This window comes from Nycticebus coucang, chromosome 2 (genome assembly GCF_027406575.1).
Source record: "Nycticebus coucang isolate mNycCou1 chromosome 2, mNycCou1.pri, whole genome shotgun sequence".
NCBI lineage: Eukaryota > Metazoa > Chordata > Mammalia > Primates > Lorisidae > Nycticebus > Nycticebus coucang.
The window spans coordinates 416779-436876 of NC_069781.1; the positions used below are offsets into that span (position 1 = coordinate 416779).

Sequence of the window (20098 nt, forward strand, 5' to 3'; positions counted from 1 at the left end):
GTTAGGTTCTGTCCTTTAATTTCTATTCTTCTTTTTTTTTTTTTAGTAACCTAAAGTATCACTTTAGTTTTTTTTTAATTCAGTTGTTTCACACATATGGTAATTTATTTAAAATAGCCATTTCCACCATTGGAGAAATGTAAAAGGAAAACAGCTTGTTGTAAGACTGGCCACTGAGGACATAGGGTAAAAATGACTTAGTTTCCCCTTTCCTCTGATCCTGCTCTGTTTTGGTATCACTAGGGTTTGTGTCCTTTAATTTCTTTCTTTCTTTTTTTTTTTTTTTTGTGGTTTTTGGCCGGGGCTAGGTTGAACCCGCCACCTCCGGCATATGGGACCAGCGCCCTACTCCTTGAGCCACAGGCGCCGCCCGTGTTCTTTAATTTCTGAGTTCTTACTTTGCTGTTGATCCACTGTGATGGTCAGCGTGTAGAACTGGTTGAAGTATGTCCTGTAGAGCTAGTCTTACTGTGGCGAATTTCCTCGATGCTTGTATATTAGTAAATGATTTCATTTCTCTGTCAATTTTAAAGCTTAGCTTAGCAGGATATAGAATTCTGGGTTGGAAATTGTTCTGTTTAAGTAGATTAAAGGCAGATTGTCTTCCTGCTTGAAAAGTTTCATTACAGAAGTCTGCAGTCACCCTGATGGATTTGCCCCTGTAAGTCAACTGGTGCTTACTCCTGGCAACTTGAAGAATCTTTTGTCTTGACTTTGGACAGGTTCATTGCAATGTGTCTTAGAGAAGCTCGGTTAGAGCTGAGGGAACCTGGGGTCCGATATCCCTCTGAAAGGAGTGTCAGAATCTTTGGTGATATTTGGGACATTTTCATTTCATATACAGTATTCTCTAGTATAGCTTCCATTCTCCTGGGGCATGCTTCTTCCCCTTCTGGGATACCTATAACTTGTATGTTTTAATGCTTCATAAAGTCCCATAATTCTGTCACTGAAGGTTCTGCTTTCTCTCTTTTTTTCTGCCTCTTTATCTGAGTTATGTCAAGAGCTTTGTCCTCTACCTCTGAGATTCTTTCTTCTGCATGGTCTAATCTGTTGTTGATACTTTCTATTGCATCTTTAAGTTCCCTAATTGACTGTTTCAGTTCCTTCAGCTCTACTATATCCTTTCTATGTTCTTTGTATCATTCACATCTTATTTGATTCTGCTTTTGGATTTCCTTTTGGTTATTTTCCACTTTATCAGCAGTTTCCTTCATCGTTTCCATCATTTCCTTCATTGTTTTCATCATGTGTATTCTAAATTCCCTTTCTGTCATTGCTAACATTTGTTTATAGGTGGAATCCTCTGCAGTAGCTACCTCACAGTCCCTTGTGGGGGTTGTTCTGAAATGGTTTTCCATGTTGCCAAGATTTTTCTGCTAATTCTTCCTCATGAGTATTTTCTTTTATCTGTTTCCTTGCCCTAATTTTCCTTTCAGTTCCTCTTGCTCTTTAAGTTACCGTGCCTCTGAACCAGGGTTTCAACAGTCCCAGTGTGCCAAAACTGGTCTCTCTCTATGCCCCTGAGGGCCTCGGCTGTAAGGTACTCAGTCCCCACCTTTAGGCCGCTCAGTCACTAGATTACACGCCCAAGGTCTCCCGCCTAATCCTTGCTCTGCGACCCTGAAGGCAGAGCTTGCAAGGCAGTTCTCCCACAATGACTCCACGTGGCCCACAGTGAAACACTGGCTCAGCGGCTCAGTCTGGGGTCCTAGACAATGCTTAAAATCCTCTGCACTCTTGCCCAAGTTTTCCCCAGATAGTTCAACTGAGTGCCAAGTCCAAAAAAAAACAAAACAGCTCACAGGTAAGGCCTTTCCAGTTTGCAATCTCACGGCTGCTGAACTTATAGCTGCTGGCAGGATTAGACCAAACGAACACATGCAACCACTTGCCAGTTCTCCACTGCTTTTGTCCTCCTCATGGTGTCCAGAAGTCTTGCACTGACTCCCTGTGTCCTCAACGGGATGTTTCTGGGCAGATCCCACCAGCCAGAGATGCCTAGAGTCTTGTCTCCCCAGTCTCACTGTGCCCAGTTGCAAGGAAGCTGTTATTCACCCTCCATCTTGCTCCTCCCCCACAGCTGCAGAATTTTTTAATGTGTAGTTTAACATAAGACAATTGATCCTCACATCTGCTTCTGCATTAGAGCAAATACTCATGGACATTTTTGTTTCATACACACCTGAACTCAATAAGCGGTTGTTTCTTAAAGGTAAGTTGGAATGCAGAACCTCTAAAGCATTACATACAAACTCCCCAGTACAGTCCCACTGAGATCCACTGGACGCTTTACCCAGACTTCTACTACTGTGGAAGTGACCAGTTCCCTGAGTTACGTAGACTTCCCAAGAGCACATCACCCCCAAGGTACACTCTGAGAGCACAAGGGTGAATGGTGCACAGCTTCTTAGCCTTATGATAAAAACCAGGTTGGCCTTTCAGGGCAGGGCTCAACATGACAAGAGTCCTGTGGGCCAATGACAGCAACACATAGAACTCAACCTGGCAAATATGTCCAAACACACAAGCCCATAACAGTATTCTGAAAGAGAGAACCAATCAATCTGAGAAGATTCCACCGTTTAAAGACTGACAAACACAGGGGCAGAAGCAAATGCTAATCCTGTCTTTCCTCTCTGACGTGTCACCTGGGTAGTAAAATAGTAGATGAGACATATCTCTTCATAAAACCACTCCAACCCATAAATGAACAATAAAGGACAGAATTAAGACCTCCAATGAACAGCAGCTAACACTGGAAAGGGAGACCATGGAACACTGTGCCACGCACATGTTGCAGAGGGAAGGGGACAGCCTGCAGCGGGCAGGCTATGTCAAGCATGAGGAAGCATGGAGCCCACACAGTCGAGGTGTGGGAGCCTTCAGAAGCCAAATGGAACAGCTTCCCTGGTGGGTGAGGTTGGGGAGAGGATTTGTCTGGGAGGAAACCCATGGATGGGAACAGAGCAAAAAAGAAAGGGACAAAGCTCTTCTTCTTGACCTTGATGGTGGTTACCAGAGTTCACCTTAGATAAGATTTAGTAAGCCCAACATTTGTTTTGAATGATTTTCTGAATCTATGTTTAAGTTTATAAGGGAAAAAGTTTACAATACATTAAATACAGAAAACAGAAAGATTACAAGTCCCCACGAATGCTAATGGGAGAAAGGGAGGTGGAGAGGGGAGAGAAGTGAAACCAAGCCCAGGAGCACCACTGCAGGTTGTCAGAGCTGCTCTGCCCATCATGACAAAACCTATTTCAGAGGCTCCAAAGAGCCCCAGGAGATGAGGGAAAGTTCTTCCATGCCAAAGAATTTCAGCTTGTGATTGCAGGAGGAATGACAGGAAGAATCTCTAAATCCCAACTTTGCAGCTTCTACTGGAAATCTGGATTTAAGCAGTGGTCAGTGGGACAACAGTAAAACCTTCAGGCAAAATGCCAGTGAGGAAAGGACAGGTGGCCACCGTGGAATCCCAGGCTCATCTTAATACCACCCTAACTTCCAGAGTACCTTGCAGAAATTAAACCACAGAATACTTAAGTACTTGAGTCTATGCAAGTCTTCAGACCTAAGTTTCGGGGTACAGGAACTACGAGTGACAACTGTGTGACACAGCAGGGAGGCCCCAGCTGAGATTCAACCCTGGGGTCCAGTTCTAAACAGGGCAAGAAGATTGGCAGAGGGATGGTCTGGGGGAAGGATACAAGAGAGGCCTCAGAGACCCTGCACATGATGAAAGGGACTGATTTGGATTCACTCAAAGAACACAAAGGCACTTCTGTGAGGACATCTCACTGCAGGCTAGTACTACATAACAACAGGGAAGAGCTGTAATTTTTGTTACATGTGAAAACACACTGCTGTTATGCAAGAAAATGTTTTCTCTCGAAAGAAATACATGTACATACTGAGACATTTAGTGGTAAATGGAGTTTGTTTTAACATAGTAGCTCAACATGGAGAAAGGATAGGAGGCTGAGAGCCAAAGCAGGAGATGGCGGAAACTGAATGGTGGGCTCCGAAAATTAACTGTGCTCTACTTTTCCATTAAAAAAGTTCCCTTAAAAAAGTAACACTCCATGGAAAAGGTGAATGACAAAGAGGTGGCAGGTGACATGCATGTTTCAGAGGCAGGGAGCCCACTGGCCACAAGTGAGGACCTCTGAGGCAGAGTCATCCAGCCAGGCTGGAACGAGACAAGGTGGAGACATGGTGCTGGGATCTGGACCAGAGTCAGCTGGCGAGTTCTGGACACTGAGGTTGCAGGAATTCGAACTGACAGATGGTGTCACATCTCTAATACCCATGTTAAAGGAGAATGCAAGATCCTGGCCCCAGAAGCATTCATAGAACAGCAAAACCTCAGCCAAGCTAGATCTGCGGCCTAGTCAACCAGCGTCGGGGATAAGAGGTGTGTGCAGAACTGCCCCATCTGACCCCTCGCCCAGCCCAGCCCCTGCTGGGAGGCCCTCCCAGTGGCTCCCTAAGCTACCTGACTTCCACCCCTGCCCCTCCACTAGGAGCTGCGGCTCTGGGCATGCATTGGCCTCTGTGTCCTCACCTGCAGGGCCCAACGGGCTGCCGTGAACACCAGCGGAGCCACCTGGTATACAAGAAGTGCTACACAAGTTGTTGCTGTTAACATTTCACTTGTTTCTAAAACTTACAGGTAAGACTTGGTGACTGCGCTAGTAACAACAGCTCCACTAACCAAAAAGACTGGAGCTCTCACTGGAATAGCAGCTGGGCAGTTCCAGCAGGACACAGGCAGAACCACGGCACCTGTGGCCATGAGTGTGGCACCTCTGCTGGCCTCATGCCAACAAGACCGCTGCTCAGGCCCTCCCGGTAGTCAGCCACAGCCAAGTGGCTCAAAGGACTAAAAGAAATTTTGTCAAAAAGATGTGGAGAAATTCTCAGAAAATGTGAATCCCCTCTGGTCCTGATCCAGAGGAGCACCTGCAGCAGGGGCCAGAGCCCTGGGCCCAGGCCCACCTTGGCACCAGCCTCCTGTCTCAACCTACTCACTTCTGACTCTAGTACAACAGAATAGGAAAAACCCTCCTAAAAGAATGATCATGAGAGAAACAAAATAGGCTGTTTTTATCCAAACACAGTTTATACAACATCTTCCTTTTTTTTTTTTTAATAAAAGACCAAGTCTCGGGCGGCACCTGTGGCTCAGTGAGCAGGGCGCCGGCCCCATATACCGAGGGTGGCGGGTTCAAACCTGGCCCCGGCCAAACTGCAACAAAAAAATAGCCAGGCGTTGTGGCGGGTGCCTGTAGTCCCAGCTACTCGGGAGGATGAGGCAGGAGAATCGCCTAGGCCCAGGAGTTGGAGGTTGCTGTGAGCTGTGTGACGCCACAGCACTCTACCGAGGGCGATAAAGTAAAACTCTGTCTCTACAAAAAAAAAAGAGACCAAGTCTCGCTTTTTTGCTCTTGGTAGAGTGTTGTGGCGTCACAGCTCACAGCAACCTCCAGCTCTTGGGCTTAGGTGATTCTCTTGCCTCAGCCTTCAGAGTAACTGGGACTATAGGGGCCTGCCACAATGCCGGCTATTTTTTTGCTGCAATTTGGCTGGGGTCAGGTTTGAATCCACCACCCTCGGTATATGGGGCCAGCACCCTACCCACTGAGCCACAGGTGCTGCCTGCCATCTTCCTTTTTAACAAGCTCCAGACTTGTCTTGGTCCTCTCATTCCAGGTATTTCACTCTGAAATTTGCTCCACTGGCTTTATGCAAAGTCTGCTTAGGTTCCCTGGTATCTGTGGCTTGACAGAAAAGGCCATGCCTCCTGGTGCACTGACTAATCACAGATTAATTTCTGCTGTTTTAAGTGGAAATAACCCCACTTACTTCTCGGTCCACGCTCTCGGTGGCCATGCACTGGTTGTTGGCCAGGGTGCTGATCTCACGGCTCTTCGGCGTCTCCATCCGGCAACTGCAGAGAGGCACCTCCTGGAGTCCATCTGTCTCCAGCACGTCCGGACCATTGGCCAGCCCTACCGTTACACAGACATATATCAGCACAAGCAATCCTGACCTCAAAAGAACCATCCAGAAAGTGACGGACTGCAGAATCTTGGTAGTGATCCCCTGTTGAGGAGATAAAAGTGACACCATTCATTACACAGACACAGGCACCACTGCATGGCAGGAAGTGCCCGATGCCGCAGACAGCCCCCACAACAGGGAGCAGCCTGTGTCTCTGCAGCTAACATGCCACCCACCAGGGTCACCAGAGGTGCTTGTTAATCTGTGTTCTCAGACCCAGGGCTTAAGCTCAAAAACAAGAGGTTATACCTTCAACAGAAGCCTATAAATCTTTTGGTTTCCACCTAAAAAAAAAAACATTCACTGTACATTGAGACCTGTTTTCCTCACTTGGTTTTAGAATTACAGCTATCAAAAAAAATTTTCAGCTTGGAAGACTTTAATAACAGCTTATTTATTATCTACAGCATCATTCACCTGCTATAAAAGTCCAACAAGCTCATTTATTAGGTTGAGGGAGAAAAGAGCTGGGGGAAATTTGATTAGAAACTAGAGGATAATTGGCCTAAAAAATGTCAGTGGCAGCGTCTGCAGGAATCACCCCCAAAGAAGACTGAAATCGGGCAGTGCGGGGGCGGGGGCAGGGCGGTGAGAGGAGGCAGCGCAGAGGGGGCCCCAGGAAGACCCAGAGCAAGCTGGCAGTATTGTGTTCTCTCCCTTGTGAGACAAAGCAGAGATAGCACGTGAACCAGTGATTCTAACACTCACTATTAACCCCCGTTATTTCTACATCTAAAAATATGCTGTTAAAGTGAATCCAAAAGAAGACAAGGCCTGACGAATCCCTGAACAGACAAAGCCAAGTCAGCCAAGGAGGCTGCCTTGACCTTGCTTGATTCAAAAACGCAAATGAAAATCTGAGCTATTTCTTGCAAATGTCCATAATAAAGAAAGATGAAACTTAAACTCAACCAGTCAGAAGTAGCCAACCAACATGTACGTCCAGGGGCTTTTAGCAGGACACATAGGAAGCGCTGTGCTGTGCTCCAGCAGAGTCCCCAAGCCACTCTCACTATGAGCTGCCCACTCAAGAGATGCCGCATTGCCTCTCTTTCCCTGGAGCAGCAACGTCCTGCCCATCTGGAGCGTGAGGTTGGTCGAGCAGAAGGGAAGGCGGACCCCAAGATAGGTCAAAAAACAGGTGGATGGCACAGCCCACCTTTGCAAGAAGAGGCCTCATGACATCACTGCCTCTAACGCAGGGGTGACTTGCTCACCTACTGCCTGACTCGCTCCTGCCCCCAAAGTCCAGGAAAATGAGCAGGTAAAATAAGTCAGAATCACTACAAAGTGAAAACCGGGAGGGCCTCTGAGACAACCCGGCTTTTCGAGGCAATTTTAGAAATGAGGGGACAGACATAAAGTGGCAGCTGTCAGGTAGCTGTCCTGAGAAGGCTGAGTGAAGGGCGAGACTAGGCTCTGAACTCTGAGATACCCCTGACTCCTTGGATTTGGGGTATGTTCCTGTCCCCAGCAGCCATCTCAGGTGGGAAGACTCCAGGGGCTGTCCTGCCTGCCCACACTGCTGCTGCCCCAACCGCCAGCTTATAGAGAGATGCAAATGCAATGGAAAGGGCTTCTAATCTCCTTGCAGCCTCAAGACTCACAGGTGCAAGGCTCAACCAGAGCTGCCCCTGCCCACTGACCCGTGCAGCCGACCCACCCATGCTGTCTGGAGCTGGCTCTCGGCTGCCGTCCAGGAGAGATGTCTCAGGCATGAGCACTGCCGGCAGTGCTGTGCCTCAACCCTCCAGGCCAGTCAGTCAGTCAAACCCCACAGGTATGTCCATCATGGGAGACCCTTCATAGCTACTTTTTAGTCACTTTTACCAAAGGCAGGGCAGATACACCTCCAGGTGGAAGGGTCTTTGCCACTCCCTCACACTGCACCATTCAACAGGCCCAAAGTTGCCAGGGCACAAGAGTCCATTTGATAAAAATGAAATACTATTTCCTGCTTACAACCAAATCTGCAGCTTCCTGATACCTCCAAACCTAAATACAAGTTTAGAAAACTTAAATGTGCAGTGTTAAACTTAACCAAGAAAGCGGGCCAGGAGGCTGTGCTAAGGACTTCACCATACTCGAGAGGGATTTCTGCTCCATTTGGTGCAAGAAGGAAAAAAATCACTGTTCTCTGATGGACATGGCCAGGGTTTGTGTCTTCATCTGAAGATGTTACTTCTCACCATTACAGAGGACAATCAAACCTTGACTAGTGTCCAAAACCCTAAAAACTACCTGTCATTTTAAAAATGATTCTTAAACTGGGTATTCACCACAACTCCCCAAATGCAATATCCAAGTGGAATGTAAATAATACAAGATCTTAAATTTCCCCCATGTTATGCTACAAATAGATCTTTCAAAATAGGTATTAATTACTTTTCAGTGATACAAGGTTGAGTTTTTTTTTTGAGAGAAAGAGTTTCACTGTGTCACCCTCAGTAGAGAGCCATGACATCACAGCTCACAGCAACCTCCAACTCTTGGGCTTAAGCGATTCCCTTGCCTCAGCCTCCCAAGTAGCTGAGACTACAGGCGCCTGCCACAATGCCCGGCTATTTTTGTTGTTGCTGCAGTTCTCATTGTTGGCCAGCTGGCCTGGGCTGGGTTCGAACCCACGAGCCTTGGTACATGTGGCTGGCACCATAACCACTGTGCGCTATGGGCACCGAGCCAATATAAGGATTTTTAGTGTCTTAAAAACAGGAAAAACTGACAGAAAAAAATGTGAGTGAACGTGAACAATTTCTGAAGCGGCTGGTGCACCACAGACATCTCGTCCTGGCACAGAACGCACCTGAGAACTGTCCACTCATACAAACCACAAGACAGTTCCAACCAACCAGAATCCACAGCAGATTCAAACTGCTATCACCTGTGTGTATCCCATGCCCAGCTGGGCAGGAGGCCTTCCCGCCAGGGATGCCACATACAAACGTGTAGGGACACTGGCCATCACAGAGATCACTGGCATCTGACCTGGCCTGAGGTGTTTGTTACTCTGCGTCTGGAGGCTTCCATCGCTCCCATCTCCTCACTTGAGTGCTGAGAGACGCCATGTGCACAAACTTTGTGCTGCATCTACTCAGCCTCCTTTATGTAGTGCATTTAATCAAACTGTCCCCTGCATGCACTGGGGCATCTTGCTAACACCCAGGACACCCCAGTGGATGAAGCACCAGGATGGTGCCAGCACAGTTATAAGCTGGTGCTCACCTTCCGCTTGTGAGGACAGAATCCCCTTGACACGGAGATCCAGGGAGTCCAGAGAAACCTCCACATACCCCGCGCTGCCTTCTGGTGCCATCGGCTCTGTGATTCCTGAAGACGACTTATATATCTCAGAACCTAGACACAAAACGCACATGCCATGAAACGCTGCACTTGGGAGCCAGCCTGTCTATAAGGACCAAGTCCCCTGGAAACAGACCCATTCTGATTTGATCCACTCAGAGACACACACTAAAACCCACTATCACCTAGGCCATTCCCTTTTTACAATCATCTTCTTTCCTGTATATCATTTTGCTAATTTCCCCCTTTCCACGTATATTCATGGGGAGAGAGGGAGCTGCACCAAGAAAAACAAAGACACCGACACGTGAACACATCTTTGTTACTGTGCAGCTACCTGAGACTCATCAAATAATCATGGGAAGAGACGGAAGTGTGGCACACCTGTGTTTTGTGAATCATTTCAAAATAACATAGAAAATTCTAATGTGAAGATCTAAAGGACTGGCTAAGAGACAACCCCCAAGGTGCTGTGTTGCTGGGAAATTGTGACCAGAGACTCCCAGAGAAGGGTTGGTGACAGCCCCATGGACACAGTTGGTTCCTGAAGGCATCACTCCCGGATGGCAGTAAAATCTGAATGTGCCAAGGAGCAGGAAGGCTGCCTGGGACAGCAGCACAAGCAGTGGGAGTACAACTGTTCCGTAGCCGCCCCACCCTTGAGGACATGCCTGTCGGTGGCAGTAGGCCCACCTTTCCACACTCCCCAGGGGGCCGAAAAAGAAGCCCAAAGCTGGGACTTACGGTTGCAAGGGTGTTTCACCAAGCCCATGAAATGTGCTCCAGCACCAGACGTCTAACACCAGCAGCGGGCACACAAACACACTTCACAGCCCAGCTTCTACACACTAGTCACCAAGATTATCTCAGGGATCAGAGGGAAACAGACCACTAGCAGAGAGGGTGGGCCATGTGGTCTCTTAATCCAGGCCACATTGCACCCAGGTCTTAGACCGGAAGTCAACCACTTTTGAGTATCATCACCATCAACGTGAAGAACATGAGTACTTTGCATAATCTTAAACATGAAGAATAAAGAAATAGGAAGAAAAGGCGATCAAGGGTATCCATATAGGGTCAGAAGAGATCAAACTTTCACTCTTCACGGATGATATGATAGTATATCTGGAAAACACTAGGGACTCTACTACAAAACTCTTAGAAGTGATCAAGGAATATAGCAGTGTCTTAGGTTACAAAATCAACATTCATAAATCGGTAGCCTTTATATATACCAACAACAGTCAAGTTGAAAAAACAGTTAAGGACTCTATCCCATTCACAGTAGTGCCAAAGAAGATGAAATATTTGGGAATTTATCTAACAAAGGACATGAAAGATCTCTATAAAGAGAACTATGAAACTCTAAGAAAAGAAATAGCTGAAAATGTTAACAAATGGAAAAACATACCATGCTCATGGCTGGGAAGAATCAACATAGTTAAAATGTCTATACTATACTACCCAAAGCAATATATAATTTCAATGCAATCCCTATTAAAGCTCCACTGTTATACTTTAAAGATCTGGAAAAAACAATACTTCGTTTTATATGGAATCAGAAAAAACCTCGAATAGCCAAGACATTACTCAGAAATAAAAACAAAGCAGGAGGAATTACGCTACCAGACCTCAGACTATACTACAAATCAATAGTGATCAAAACAGCATGGTATTGACACAAAAAGAGAGAGGTAGATGTCTGGAATAGAATAGAGAATCAAGAGATGAATCCAGCTACTTACCATTATTTAATCTTTGACAAGCCAATTAAAAACATTCAGTGGGGAAAAGATTCCCTATTTAACAAATGGTGCTGGGTGAACTGGCTGGCAACCTGTAAAAGACTGAAAGTGGACCCACACCTTTCACCATTAACTAAGATAGACTCTCACTGGATCAAAGATTTAAACTTAAGACATGAAACTATAAAAATACTAGAGGAGAGTGCAGGGAAAACCCTTGAAGAAATCGGGATGGGCGAGTATTTTATGAGGAGGACCCCCCGGGCAATTGAAGCAGCTTCAAAAATATACTACTGGGACTTGATCAAACTAAAAAGCTTCTGCACAGCCAAGAACACAGTAAGTAAAGCAAGCAAACAGCCCTCAGAATGGGAGAAGATATTTGCAGGTTATGTCTCCGACAAAGGTTTAATAACCAGAATCCACAGAGAACTCAAACGCATTAGCAAGAATAGAACAAGGGATCCTATCACAGGCTGGGCAAGGGATTTGAAGAGAAACTTCTTTGAAGAAGACAGGCGTGCGGCCTTCAGACATACGAAAAAATGCTCATCATCTTTAATCATCAGAGAAATGCAAATCAAAACTACTTTGAGATACCATCTAACTCCAGTGAGACTAGCTTATATCACAAAATCCCAAGACCAGAGATGTTGGCGCGGACGTGGAGAAAAGGGAACACTTTTGCACTGCTGGTGGGAATACAAATTAATACATTCCTTTTGGAAAGAGATTTGGAGAACACTTAGAGATCTAAAAATAGATCTGCCATTCAATCCTGTAATTCCTCTCTGGGCATATACCCATAAGACCGAAAATCACGTCATAACAAAGATATTTGTGCCAGAATGTTTATTGCAGCCCAATTCATAATTGCTAAGTCATGGAAGAAGCCCCAGTGCCCATCGATCCACGAATGGATTAATAAATTGTGGTATATGTACACCATGGAATATTATGCAGCCTTAAAGAAAGATGGAGACTTTACCTCTTTCATGTTTACATGGATGGAGCTGGAACATATTCTTCTTAGTAAAGTATCTCAAGAATGGAAGAGAAAGTACCCAATGTACTCAGCCCTACTATGAGACTAATTTAGGGTTTTCACATGAAAGCTATAACCCAGTTACAACCTAAGAATAAGGGGAAGGGGGAAAGGGAGGGGAGGGCAGGGGGAGGTGGGTAGAGGGAAGGGGATTGGTGGGATTACACCAGCGGTGCATCTTACAAGGGTATATGTGAAACTTGGTAAATGGTCTGTGAAGCTAGTGAATGATGACCCATGATCATATCAATGTACACAGCTATGATTTAATAATAATAATAAAAAAGAATAAAGAAATAAAATCTAAACTCCTATGTAAACATTTGAAAACATTCATCTTGAGGACAAAGGGGAAAATCTCTACCTCCAAAACTTTTAGTCTCGGATCTACAAACATGCTTGCTGGCCAACAGCAAAAGCCACATCAAGTGCTCTGATCTCAGCTGATAGAACTGAGGAGCAGATGTGGCTCCCGGGAGGCACCTACTCGCCAGCAGCCCAGAGCCTGGGGACAGCCATGTGGCCGCTTGCAGCCTCCCCATCACAGGGCACAGCTGCCTCCCACATCTCACTTCTATGCAGGGGATGCTACAGGATTAGCTAAAATGACTGGAAAAGAGAACAAAGTATAAGGATTAACAAATGGGACAGACTTAAAAGTACAAAAACAACCCTGCACTGTGAACAAAGGTGGCAAGGTTGTTCAACAGAGAAAGAAAAGCCTGTTTGCCCAGGGAGCAAGTGCACATCCACCGCACACAGTAAGCTCACCACAACCCCACCACAAGGAACACACACACTGCAGGGACCACGTGCCTACAAGCACTGACTGAAACTTCCAGAAGGAAACACAGCACACAAGCTCTGTGCCTGGGTCAGTCAAACACCTATTAGGGTACAAAAGTATGAACTGCAAAGGAAAATAATTCATGAATTACACTTTAATAACATATTTTAAACTTTGGTTCTTCTAAACATACCATTAAGAAAGTGAAAAGGCAAGGCTCAGACTATGTACTAAACAAACACAAAATATCCACCTAATAAAAGACTTTTACCCAGATTATTTTAAAAGTTACTATAATGCAAAGAAAATCACGTGATCTAAAACATGAGCAGAAGGTATTAACTTCACAAAGGAAACCAAGTGAAGGCTAAGATGCACAATCTAATCATTTGTCAGCTGTATACAGACTGAACCTGACAACGACACTCCACTGCACACCCAGCAGGACCACAGAGACAAGAGACCAGCCTGCACAAGTGCCCACAAGGACACAGAGGAGCCGGAGCTCTCGTGCTCACTGTGGAGAGTAACAGTGCACAAGTGCTCTGGACAACGGTCCGGCAGCGTGCTAACACCTGCTGGCACCCTTTCTCCTCCAGTCCTACCTACTCACCTGAGACACAGGAAGGCGCCTGTCGATAGGGACTTGTACACAAATGCAGCTCTACTTCTGACAGCCCAAGATGGGAAAGAGCCCCTAGTCCACGGCCAAGTACAGGGACAAACAGATCAAGGTACAACCACAGACAGGAGGAAATTCACCACACACACAGTAGTTTGATGACTCTGAAAACAATCTGCATAGTCAGAGAAGCCAGAGGGAAAAAAAGAACAGACTGAGCAACCCCATTTATGTGGGTCTTTAAAAAATTTTGCCAGAGGGCTGGAACTGTGGCTCACGCTTATAATTCCAGCACTCTGGGAGGCCAAGGCAGGTGGATTGCCTGAGCTCGTTGTTTCCAGACCAGTCTGAGCCAGAGCGAGACCTCGTCTCTAAAAACAGCCAGGTGTTGTTGTGGCGGGCACCTGTCGTCCCAGCTACTCGGGAGGCTGAGGTAAGAGAATCACTTAAGCCCAGGGTTGCTGCGAGCTGTGATGCCACAGCACTCTACTGAGGGTGACATAGTGAGACTCTGTCTCAAAAAAAAATAAAAAATTGTTTGCCATAGCAAAAATCAAGAAATGTAAAGTCTGTACAGACAGAAACAAAAGAAGCCCTTCCAACAACACTAATAAGGCAAGCCACCAAGATGCTGTCAACTGCGTTTCTTGGAATGATGGGCCATAACATAGTCTGTCCTGAAACCTCTGCAGTGACCCAGGTATAAAACTTTACAGAGCACCAGCCCATCAGTAACAGCAGCAGGTCAGTGGCTGCCGGCACTGTGGGAGGGTGGCTTAGGGTCACGGCAGGATGACCAGCTTCGACTCTCCTTGGGGCACAGAGGAGTTGGTCTGTGGCTGTCAAAGCTGCCCTCTGGACCCTGAGTGGGGGCCTGAGGTGGTAAGGCCTTTGTGGCACTGGTCATGGTGGCAGTTTCACGGTTATGAACACATTAAAACTCATCCAACCGGGCGGCGCCTGTGGCTCAGTGAGTAGGGCGCCGGCCCCATATACCAAGGGTGGCAGGTTCAAACCGGCCCGGCCAAACTGCAACAAAAAATAGCCGGGCGTTGTGGCGGGCGCCTGTAGTCCCAGCTGCTCGGGAGGCTGAGGCAAGAGAATCGGTAAGCCCAAGAGCTGGAGGTTGCTGTGAGCTGTGTGACGCCATAGCACTCTACTGAGAGCAGTAAAGTGAGACTGCCTCTACAAAAAAAAAAAAAAAAAACACTCATCCAACCATGGGTTTCATTTATGTGCACTGTATTACATGCCTACTGCACCTCAGTCAAGACCCACACACACTGAATCTGCTGCATCCTTGCTAGGTTTGAAGGATAATTCCCTTCCCTGTGTTCACCTTGAATTCACAAAATTATGGCTAGAATGGGGGGCTCTGACCAAGGGCCAAGGCCACCACATGAACCAAGATGTGGGCCACTCAGGATGCTGAGGGCAGCTGCTATGGCCACAGACCTCCTGTGTGTGCTGAGAAATGCCCATGCAGGTCACAGGTACCCAGTTAGCCTGTGCAGGCTCAACACTTGATGATTTCATCTCAACTATGCTTGCCAGAAGGAAACCACTTAGGATCACTTGAGTTTCTCCAACAAAGCCATTCCAAACTTTTTTTTAAAAACAGTGGACCCAGGTGGTCCTTGGCTCCATGCTCCATTATGGCTGTGGGAACCATGTTCCTTACCGAGCACACTGCTGGTTTTTTTTTTACTTCTCCGCCTCCTTTTCCTGGCTGGCTTGATCCAGGGGCTGTCAGTCTTCCCTTTCCTCTTGAGAAATTTCTTCTTGATGCTGGATTCGGAACTCTGGAGAACCAAATGGTAGGTACATAAACAGCAGAGCATAGAGAGCTCTTGAAAGCAAAATACCAGAAGTGGTTTTTTTTTTTTTCCCCTGCAAAATAAAATACTTGCTATATTTTGGTTCTTCAACTGAAAAATTAATCTTTTTTAGACATTTTTCTGGATCACACTTTTAAAGATACCCATCTCTCTAAGCTCAGCCTTTTAGAGGCAAAAAAGCCAAACAAATTAAAATGATATTTATAAATCTTATTTGAGTGTGGCACAAAAGAAAAGAATAAATTGGAAAGTTCTATTCAGAAACTAAATGAATAAGCTTAAGAGGAGAGGGTCTACTTTTAGCCACACGCACCATCATTCATCTTGCTCACAAGAACAGAATACTCAATGCCTCAATGGCTTCAGAGTCTACACCCACATTAATGATTAAAGAAAAAGGAAAGAATTATTAATTTATAGTATTTCAAGTTTTTTAAAGTGTCTGCTTCTAAAATCTACATGCAAAAAGGAGCCAGGTATGGTGGTATGGCCCGTTATTCCAAATGTTCATGAGGAGGAGAGAAGATCAAAGGGTCACTTGAGCCCAGGAGTTGGTAAGCTGCAGTGAGCTGTGATCCCACCTCTGCGCTGTGGCCTGGCAGACAGGACCAGGCCTGTCTTGGAAATAAACAGACACAGGGAAGGCCCTGGGCACAACAGCCTCTCTGTAATTCTATGGCTACAGAGACCCTGAAGCACATGACAGACACAGAGGCAGGTGTGACTGCAGCACACAAGCCCCGCTGATCACCAGGAATGGATCCCTACCTGCCACCCCTAGGGGCTGGTATCCTCAGTGAGGGGTGAGGATGGTGCCAGGAGCTATGTGCACTGCAGACAGCCTTGACCCTGCACAGCCCACACAGCAGAACTTCCATAGAGAACAGGCAGCACTGCACCCAAAGTGTCTTGCTGCTTGAGCCTACCTGCCTACCACCACTCCCTAAAATGACCTATTATCACCAACCCCAACGGTCCCTTCTATGTCCTCATCTCATTCCCCGACTTGCCCAGTGGACACCATGGCCTACCTCTTCACTCTTTGGAGCACTGCTCAGCTCACACACTCAGAGACCTTTCCAGGCTCTGGTTTTCTGTCTAACCCTCCGCTCAGAACTCTTGAGTCTTCCACTAGCCTTGTTCTCCTCCTCCACATCCATACTTCCTGCTTCCCACTGACCAGGGTATATGGCTCAGGTACGGACCCCAAATCGGGACTGATGGACTGCAGTGTCTTCCCCTCCCTCCTGCCTGTCCCTGGCCTCTGTGTGGCAGCTGACTCACCCTGGTCCTGCCTGTCCTCCCGCAAACGCCTCAGCCTGGCCTGCCTTCTCCCACATCAGCCTCTGCAAGCAGGATCCCAACACTGTCCTTGCTTCCAACTCCTACAGGTCCTACCACTGGCTTCAGCATCCAGCAAGGGGCCACACTACCCTCTGAGCCTCTGCAGCCCCAACTCTACCCAACCCAGCACCCAGCTGGGGAACAGCCTGGCTGATGCCTCTGTATAGTTTTCTTCCCCATGCAGCTTTTCCAGGAACAGGACCCATCTGTGGCCCAGCTGCAAGCACATGCAGAACCTTGGCCTCAGTGCTGGGCTTACCAAGTCAGACTCATCACCGCCTTCTTCTTCCTCCCCCGTGTCCACCGACTCTGGCTCGTCCTCAGACTCCCCATCCATCTGATCAGTCACACAGTCGAGAGGCACAAAATCAAACAGAAAATAATAACTAATTAGATTTCTTAGTGGGAGAGGATTGGGTCCAAAACAAATTTTAAAATCACAGTAGCAGCACATGCTGGGCTACTCGGACACTGGTGGTGTGTGGCAGTGACCATGTGCTGGTCCAGGCAGAGAGCAAGGCCTAGCCTGAGTCTCCACTCCTGCTCGCTCCTAAAGAACCCCCCCCCCCCGGACAGGACTTTTCCAGGTTGTGTGCCCACGCTGGTGTGTAAGCACGTAGGACACACTGGATGCTGAAGGTCAGTGTACTCTGTGTATTTTAAATGTGGGAGAATTTAATTTAAAAATAACACCACAAAATATACAAGTCATAACAAGATTTTCAGAGGAATAGGCAGTAAAAACCTACCCCCAAAGCACCCAAGATGCCAGTCCCCCACAGCTCCACTGCTCAGCTGCCCACACCTCCTCCCAATGTCCCCATACACAGGCCTCAGATGAGAGTGTTTCTCTATGTTTGCAGATGCCAAGGCACTGAACACGCTTCTGCAAGTGTCTTCTTCCCCTAGTTAGAGATGTTTTGGAACCCTCTTTCCACGTCAGAGCAGAGATGTCTGCCTTGCTTTTTCAGCTGTGTGTCTGCTCAGTTGGCACAGGTAATACGCAAACACCCATTCAGCATGAAGGACCCAAAATATGCCCTGTTGCCCACTCCCCAGAGCAGGGATGCGGCCACGCACACCTCCCTGCACTCCCTAATCAATACACACCAAGAGACAACACATGTAAGGAGTGCTGGGACAAGCCAAGGCCCTCTAGGACAGACAGACTTGTACCCCATCTGTGGAAGGCAGATCCCTAGAATGCATCTACTGACTCAAAGGGCACTTGCCCAGCACGGTCCAGCGAGACCTGCCCCACTTTCCAGGGGTGCTTTCTGCCGGGCACCAAGGGGCCGAGGGTTTCCCAGAACCTCTGCCTGTCCTATTTCCTCTACTGTGTCTTTTATCACCACAGCCTCCACCCGGCTCTATGCTGGGTCTCGTCTTCTTACAGACATGCAAAGCCACACAAACCACATACGATGCTACACACAACCACACACATATCACACTTAAGACACTATTACACATCCACACTACACACATACACCACACTATCGCACACTGCACTCACATATACTACATCTACAACCCATAGTACACACAGCCCATACTATACACACCACACTATAAACACACCCACCCACACCCTTTATCTGTTAAATATGTTATCGGTATTTTTCCTATTAAGTTTTTTAAGCTTTGTTTCTGTTCTACTTAAATAAAACTTTTAAAAATTATCTGAACAAGTCAAAGATGTCCATCTTTTCCTTCATGGCTTCTGGGTTTGTTGTGTCTTACAACAGAAAGCCTTCCACATTCGAGATTAGAAAAATAGTTCCCAATATTTTCATCTATAGTTCAATATTTTGTGCTGACATTTTAAATCTTCTGGAATTTCATTTTAAAGTAACATCTACTCTGAAACTGACCCTTCAAAGTGTACAGTTCAATAATTTTTAATCGTATATCTGCTATATACCATGATTCAAGCTTGGGCCTCTGCTTTTCCCTCAAAGATCAGTCAACTATTCCAGTCATCTTTACAGTAAGTTCATGACCCTGGGCCACTGATGTAATACTCTGTGCTTTGCCCTCCATCAGGGGAGCACCCTACACCCCACTGGAGCTGCTCCCGTGCTCACTCTGCAGGAGCTCCACAGCCGTGGGAACTTCACAATCAGCAGTTCTATGAATTTATAGATCAATGTGGGGAAAATCAAACAACAAATCTCCTCATTAGACAAATGATAGATCTTTCCACAAAAGTAAGTCATCTCACCTCTTTGAGCAAAGTTTTATTCGTTTTCCTTTTATAGGAAAACATTTTTTTTTTTTTTTGTTAAATTTATTCCTAGGTACTCTGATGATGTTAAGAAAGTATAGCTACTTTAGGTGTTACTTTGTAGTTTCTTTTTCAAAGAGTCCTTACCTTTTAAAGATCCATACTGAAATATCTGCTTCAAGACAACCCAAGTACAGATAAGATTGACTAAGTGCTGAGGAGAGTTCACCTTTTTCTGCATGTCTGTATAACTGGAAAGTTTCCACTTAGAAACGTTTTTAAAATACACAGTATCCCTAAGCATTTATCGATCTCACTGGTATTGCTGACATTACATGTTCTAACTGGTCATTGCAGCTGTACAAGAAATGGTTTTTATGCCTTGATCACATGCAAGCCCAACTCACTAGCTGTAATGGTCCATGAGCTAATTTTCCTAATGTTTGGATGGATAAATGTATTCCCAGCAAACTTTTATTCCTTGTTGTTTTAGATATTAGTTTCTTTCCAGTTCTTCTCTCACAGAATTGGCAAGAGCAGCAACTCTGCTGGGTTCACACTGGAAGTGAAAGCAGCTTCCCTCTCTCTTTTATGACTGATGAAAGAAATGGCTTCAAATTTCTTACCATGAAAGAGAAACTTTTTATAGGATTCTGACACCTTTGATCAGCATTATTTAATGGGTTTTCTTTTAATTTCGTTGGGTAGTTTTACATTTTAAATGAGACTGAGCAACGAAACTACCAATTACAAGAGGCAGATCCACCACAAGGCTAATGTCATTTCCTCCTGAGCCCCGGCAAGCTGGGCACAACAGGACACTGACCACAGCACACAGCAAAACCCCAAGGGACTAGGAAGAGAAGGCGTGACAGCTCACATGGAAATAAATAAGCAAATTAAGAGGCAACTGGAGGCTTGGCACCTGTAGCTGAGTGGCTAGGGCGCCAGCCAAATACACTGGAACTGGTGGGTTCGAATCCAGCTGGGGCCTGGCAAACAACAATGACAACTACAACAACAACAACAAAAAAAGCCGGGTGTTGTGGTGGGCACCTATAGTCCCAGCTACTTGGGAGGCTAAGGCAAGAGAATCGCTTAAGCCCAAGAGTTTGAGTTTGCTG

The 20098-nt window shown here is 46.3% G+C and overlaps 1 protein-coding gene across 11 annotated transcripts in view; it reads right to left on the reverse strand.

Annotated features, from left to right (window-relative positions):
* Positions 1 to 20098, reverse strand: part of EHMT1 (euchromatic histone lysine methyltransferase 1) — a 221116-nt gene that overhangs the window by 70343 nt on the left and 130675 nt on the right. For all 11 annotated transcript variants that reach the window (XM_053556577.1, XM_053556595.1, XM_053556573.1 and 8 more), the window contains 4 exons: positions 17007 to 17084; positions 15247 to 15367; positions 9289 to 9420; positions 5869 to 6014 (listed from right to left, as the gene is read on the reverse strand). In XM_053556577.1, the coding sequence (XP_053412552.1) occupies positions 5869 to 6014; positions 9289 to 9420; positions 15247 to 15367; positions 17007 to 17084 (477 nt within the window). The remainder of the gene's footprint in view (positions 1 to 5868; positions 6015 to 9288; positions 9421 to 15246; positions 15368 to 17006; positions 17085 to 20098) is intronic.